General features: G+C 41.3%; 1 protein-coding gene across 3 annotated transcripts in view; it reads right to left on the bottom strand.

The window, feature by feature from the left end:
* Positions 1–4167: 4167 nt before the first annotated feature.
* LOC122563334 overlaps positions 4168–7076 on the bottom strand; it is a 29183-nt gene continuing 26274 nt past the window's right edge. For all 3 annotated transcript variants that reach the window (XM_043717075.1, XM_043717076.1, XM_043717074.1), the window contains exon 4: positions 4168–4987. In XM_043717075.1, the coding sequence (XP_043573010.1) occupies positions 4544–4987 (444 nt within the window). In that variant the 3' untranslated portion in view covers positions 4168–4543. The remainder of the gene's footprint in view (positions 4988–7076) is intronic.

The following is a 7076-nucleotide window of genomic DNA, read 5'->3' as shown; positions in this document are numbered from 1 at the left end:
ATAGACAGTTGCCTGAGGCTGGAATCAAACCTGGAACCCTGGTGCTGTGAGGCAGCAGTGCTAGCCACTGTGCTGCCAAAGCTATCTTGTGTCTCTTTTTTGCCCTCCTGATTTCACTCTTAAATGTATTCCTACTACTTATAGTCTTGAGGACTCACTGTATCTCAGCTATCTACACCTGACCTGTTTCCTTTTTCTTAACCAAAAACCTCATTTCTCTAGTCATTCAGCATTCCCTACCAGCCTTGCCTTTCACACTAACCGGAATAAATGGTCTCTGGTCACTCATCCCTTCCTTTTGAAGCCTTCCCATCTTCCAGCTGTCCCTTATCTGTGAACATCTGCCCCGGTCTGCTTTTGAAAGTTCTTGACTATTACTATCAAAATTGGCCTTCCTCCAATTTAGAACTTCAATCTTTAGATCTTTCTTTCAGTTTTTAAGATCCTAAAAGGAGTTTGACAAGATTTTGTGGATGTTCCTTTCAGGGGAATCAAAAGATAAGACACGCAGGAATATCTTTGGAACTGTAAATCTTTGACATTAATTCCAGAAACCAGTGGAAACAAGATCATTGCCTACCTAAAAGTAGTGTAATTGTGTCCCAAATATGAAGTTGAGGGGTTCATGGGAACAAAGTGAAGTTTCAGGTCAGACAATGGCCAAAGTAGGCTTGAGGGGTCAAATGGTCTATTCCTATTTCTTGTGCACCTATGTCAAGTTTGTTTGTAATTTCCCAGTGTATAAGCTGTAAATATAGTGCTCAACTTTGTATTGTGCCAATACTTGAATGAGCCATAATCTTAGCAAGTTTTAAGATTTGTAGCTCATGTTGAGGTTCTGGATGTAGGTTTGCTCACTGAGCTGGAAGGTTCATTTCCAGACGTTTCTTCACCCTACTAGGTAACATCTTCAGTGAGCCTCCAAAGCACTGCTGATAATTCCTGCTTTCTATTTGTTAGGGTTTCTTTGGGTTGGTGATGTCATTTCCTGTTCTTTTTCTCTGGGGTGGTAGATGGGGACGAACTGAGTTCTGGTTGGAATGCCATGCATCTATTAATTCTCTTGTCTGTTTGGCTTGTCCTAGGATGGATGTGTTGTCCCAGTCGAAGTGGTGTCCTTCCTTATCTGTATGTAAGGATACTAGTGAGACAATGTCATGTCATTTTGTGGCTAGTTGATGTTAATGTATCCTGGTGGCTAGTTTTATGCCTGTTTGTTCAATGTGGTGGTTGTTATAGTTCTTGCAAGGTATTTTGTAAATGACATTAGTTTTGCTTGTTGTCTGTGTGGGATATTTCAAGTTCATTAGCTGTTCTTGTGTGATGGTGGGTTTGTGGGCTGCCATGATGCCAAGGAGTCAGAAGTCTAACATTCATTTCAGATGTTATAGGGGAGTGTGGTGAGGGTTTCTGGACATGGTTTTTTTTGTCTGCTTGTTTGTTTGTTGAGAAATTGGCAGACTGTTCATTGGGTACCCATTCTTTTTGAATACACTGTATAGGTGAATTTCCTCTGCTCTGTGTAGTTCCTCTGCTGCAGTGTGTTGGCTTGGTGAAATAATGTTTATATGCAGCTTTGTTTGTGGATGTTGGGATGATTACTTTTGTAGTTCAATATTTGGTCTGTGGTCTTTTCCTGTAGATGCTGGTTTGAAGTTCCCCATTGGCTGTTAGCTCTACTGACATCTCAGAATGGCACAATAAGGAAGCATACCACTTTGGGACAACACATCCATCCTAGGTCAAGCCAAACAGACACACTCGAATTCCTAGAAGCATGACATTCCGACCAGAACTCGATCGACAAACACATTGAGTTAGACCTCATCTACCACCTCCTGAGAAAAACAGGAAATGGCATCACAGGAACTGACATCACTAACCCAAAGAAACCCAAACATAGAAAGCAGGAATTATCAGCACTGCTTCTCCTAGAGGTCCACTGATTGTTACCTAGTAGAGTGGTGAAACATCTGGAAATAAACCTTTCCAGCTCAGCAAGCAAACCTACATCCAGAGCCACAATCTCTAATTCAAGGTTAGCATAGGTCTTCCAATTGTATAGATTTGTGTAGGTTGGTTATCTTCTGGATCTAATTGAGATTCTCAGCAAAATGTTCCTAAAGTTTATATTTTGGTCTCAACGATTGTGTTCTCTACAGCAGTGAGACCAAACACAAACTTAGGGCCCAGTGGATTATGCTCCCTAAGGGCCAGCCTGACCACCTAGTCATTGCCCTTTCAATTCCCATTCCCACTCCCTCTCTAATATTTCCATCCTCAGCCATTTCCACTGCCAGTGAATCAGACCACAAATTGGAGTAACATCTTCTGGCTTGTCAGCCTACAGCCTAGAGGACTCCATTCAGTTTTCCAATTTCAAATAACCTTCCCAACAATCCCCTGACCACCCCCCATCTCAAATAAATGACTACTTTTTGTTGCTTTTACTAACCCCCTGCTCCCAACAGCAATGTTCACACTGTCCAGAATGATGGTATTTGAACTGTTATGTCCATAAAAATTACTATGCAAATACAATCATTAACTAACTGTCACCTTTTTGTCCATGTTGTAAAAACATCTGGTGAAAAGATCTAAATGATTGTGCTCTTTAGAAATGCGGACCAGATTAAGGATAGGAGCCACAGGGAATTACTACGCCAATTAGAAGTTACTGCACAGCAGACTCCTGTGTAAGTGTGGATACTGATGGCAGTAATAGCAAACTTGCTAAATACCAATCTTGCTTGTGAGGTACATATCTTTGTTTAATTATACATTAAAATACTGAAAGATCAACTTGGATTGTGAAGTAGGGCTAAGACAACATACTGATATGGCAGGACCAATATATGAAGAGATATTGGATTAGTTATGAATATATTCACCAGTTTGGAAGGATATGACAAAGTAAACACTAAGATGTTCCCAATGAGCAGGAAGTCCAAATCTTGGGCTCTCAGATTATGGAATGTCATTTAGTACTGAGATGAACTTTTTTTTTCTTCATCCAAAGAGTGGGAAGCTTATGTAATTCTTGATTACAAAGCCATTAAAGCCAAATATTGGATGCTTTCATGGAGTTCAATAGTAGACCAGATGCCTATTCCTGCTATGTTTCTATCTCTTTTCCAATTGATAAGTCATTCCTTCTGCTAATCGTTACGCAATCACTGAATGGATTTGTCATCCAACCATTTAAGTATATGGTTCAAGTTTCATTAGATTAGATTTCCTGCAGTGTGGAAATAGGCCCTTCAGCCTAACAAGTCCACACTTCCCTGCTGAAGAGTGAGCCTCCAAAGAGTAACCCACCACCCTCTGACTAATGCACTGAACACTCCTGGACAATTTAGCATGGCCAATTCACCTGACATGCACATCTTTGGAGTGAGGAAACCCATGCAGACAGTGGGAGAATGTGCAAACTCCACACAGTCACCCAAGGCTGGAATTGAACCTGGGACCCTGCTGCTATGAGGTAGCAGTGCTAACCACTGAGCCACTGTGCTGCCCAAGTGGGGACTTGAACCGAGGACCCTCTGATTTAAGAGCCTGATGCTCAACCGACTGAGCTACTGGTATTACTAGTGGATTCATAGGCTAGAGACTCAAGTAATATTCTGGGACCCAGGATTAATTCTGCCAGGCCAACTGTTGCAATTTAAGCCTAATAATTATGAAACCACTTGCTGGTTATGGGCAAAAGCCTACCTACTCTGGCCCATCCTGGTGGTTACCTCTTCATTGGCCTCAGGCAGTAAATGGTAAATAATGCTGGCCTAGCTAGCAAAAACTCACATCCAGTGAATAAATTTAAAATTGTGAACAACAGTTTTGTCATTTTGTAATTTTCCAATTGAAGCACCACTGTGTAAGTTGAGTACAGAGCTGTATAATCCTCATTGTTCAGCAGCACAGCTTATACAAGCCTTTGCTGATTATATTGTGCAAATAACAAGGGCTCCTTTTTTACTAAATAGTCCTCAGGGGTTAAGTGACACATGAAACACATTGCAGCCAACAATCACAACTAACTTCTTAAAAAGCTGGAATTAAACATTTGATTTATCCCTTACCTCTTGCCTTAGTGATTTTTATCAAAGTGCCAAGACAAAAATCAATTTAAACTTCCCAATTTCTAGAATTTGAGATGAAACTGCATTCTTGTCCACGCTAATCTTTATTCAACACAACAGATGTATTTCAGGAGCACCAACTTGATGAACAATAAGAAATAAAACATGGTTTTGGACAGTGGAAGCAATATTTCAAACACCCAATATTCTATATATACACATAGCAAAATACAAATCAAGATCCTGGAATTACAAAAAAAAGTAGAAATTCTTTTATTTTAAAATAGTGACTACTCAACTATTGATTTTAAATATACAGGTACACATGGTCACTACTTGTGTGTGAAATATCAAATTTCAGTACTCCTGAGGAAGCTGTCATTAATTTTCTACAAAGCTTATGTTTAACATTGTTTTATATGTAGTATACAGTTCAATCCAGCAACTACAGTCTACAAGACTCAAGTTGAAAATGAGGTAGTATCTGAAAGGGAGATTTTCTTCCTCATCTGATCTAATGCTGCCTGTTTCTCCTTCAGCATTTCTTTGAGACGGTTTATTTTTTCATCTCTGATCGTTTCATCTACCTCCAGTGGATTCGAAAGATCATCAGTGTTTTCACACTCCGTAGGATGTGATCTATGAAAGGAGGAGGATGTCCTTTCTTCGTTGGTAACCAGATTGTTCAGCTCAAGTGCTGATGAAACTTCAAGACAGCTCAGCGATGTTGGAGGGGAATTTTCATTGTCGACCTTCTCCAGGTTTCCTATGTCAAGGCCACTGCCAGACTCCATTTCAGAATCAGTAGAAGTTTCAGGACCAAGATCCACTTCAGGCTGCTTTCTCCTCTTGGCAGTTACAGATTGATCGATCCAATCCAAGCCTGGACACCCAGGCTTTTCAACCTAGGTAGAAAAGTGTGAAGTAATTACTTTTCTAATCAATCAATCACTTACTATAGAATAGGACAGAGTATATGGAAAGAGCTAATGTGTTCTCCCCACCCAACTTTCACTTTAAGGATAGTAAGTTGTGATTTTACTAACTAAAATTTGGTTTCTGACCAATTAAAAAAACTCAATGCAAAGAATCTGCCTTCACAGGAGAATCTGTTCAACTGGCAAGGATATTGTAAGCAACTGACATTAACTTAACTCCACAAACTAAACCAAAAATGAATCAAACTATAAAACTCTCAATGCAGATCTACCCAATGTAAAGCACACTCTTAACTGTTTCTATTTTAGCATATCAACTGTACATGCACCACCAGCCTTTGAGTAATGAGCATGCTTAGCAGCTTACCTCACCACCTCATCTCACCCACTCTCACTCTTCAGTTTGTGACCTTTTGCAAATCCCCACACTCATAACTCCTGCCTCCCTCAGAATCTTCACTCCCTGCTGTTCCCCTCACTCTTCCACCCCTTTAACTTTCCATGGGGTAATAATTGTTGTTCCCCATGCTGTGAAGAGGGTCCTAGCAAGTGGACTCTGCTTAAATTTAACCCAGTTGCGTTGACATGGACTGATTAGGGATGGATTCTTGTGGCACAAGGGTAGTGTCCCTACCTCTGAACAGGTTGATTCAAAAATATCTAGATTAGTTAGAATAGTCAGGAAAAGGCCAACCCCTAAACTGTTCAGTTGAACAAAGCATAATGTGAGAACATTTGAATTCAAAAAAAACTTGACAGTTCTTCTTAGAATTTAGAATGTTTTATTGTCACGTACTCAAATGAGTAGTGAATAGTGCACAAGTCACCACTTATGGTGCCATCTTAGGCAAAATATACCAAGATAGAGTCTTAGATTAGATTACTTAGTGTGGAAACAGGCCCTTCGGCCCAACAAGTCCACACAGCCCCACCGAAGCGCAACCCACCCATACCCCTACATTTACCCCTTACCTAACACTACAGGCAATTCAGCATGGCCAATTCATCTGACCTGCACATCTTTGGACTGTAGGAGGAAACCAGCGCACCCGGAGGAAACCCACGCAGACACGGGGAGGATGTGCAAACTCCACACAGTCAGTCACCTGAGTTGGGAATTGAACCCAGGTCTCTGGCGCTGTGAGGCAGCAGTGCTAACCACTGTGCCACCGTGCTGCCCGTAAAGTCTTAAGTACAAGTCCGTAGGGAAAAAAAATTAGAAAAATAAAAGTTAGCATTACAGACCATGGAATAAATAAGTAAAATTAAGAAACAAGTTCTTCAGAATAACAGTCCGTCCAACCCCATCCACATTGGGACCTAGCATCTCTAGGACCTTGACTCCAGACCATGTCAGGCTTCACCTTGAGACCAGGAGGGTCACTCTAGAATCACCTCAAGGCTGGAAGTTTCTAGTTAACTGTTCCCTGGAACAAACACAGAATGCTGGGGCAAGAAACAGAGAATGTTTCACGTTGGTAGGTTGAATCTAAAATCACGTCACATGAAACATTAAATCAGTTTCTCTCGCCCCAGATATTTCCAGCATTCTTCTAAATTGTTTCAGATTTCCAGCAGCCACAGTATTTTGCTTTTCAATGTTCACATAGAACATAGAAGAATACAGCGCAGTACAGGCCCTTTGGCCCTCGATGTTGCGCCGATCCAAGCCCACCTAACCTAACTAACCCAACTATCCTCCATATACCTATCCAATGCCCGCTTAAATGCCCATAAAGAGGGAGAGTACACCACTGCTACTGGCAGGGCATTCCATGAACTTACGACACGCTGAGTGAAGAACCTACCCCTAACTTCAGTCCTATATCTACCCCCCCCCCCTTAATTTAAAGCTATGCCCCCTTGTAATACCCGACTCCATACGCGGGAAAAGGTTCACACTGTCAACCCTATCTAACCCCCTAATCATCTTGTACACCTCAATCAAGTCACCCCTAAACCTTCTTTTCTCTAATGAAAACAGCCCCAAGTGTCTCAGTCTTTCCTCATACGATCTTCCTTCCATACCAGGCAACATCCTGGTAAACCTCCACTG

Source organism: Chiloscyllium plagiosum, chromosome 26, assembly GCF_004010195.1.
Source record: "Chiloscyllium plagiosum isolate BGI_BamShark_2017 chromosome 26, ASM401019v2, whole genome shotgun sequence".
In the NCBI taxonomy this organism is placed as follows: domain Eukaryota; kingdom Metazoa; phylum Chordata; class Chondrichthyes; order Orectolobiformes; family Hemiscylliidae; genus Chiloscyllium; species Chiloscyllium plagiosum.
This window is presented reverse-complemented; position numbering and strand designations above follow the sequence as displayed.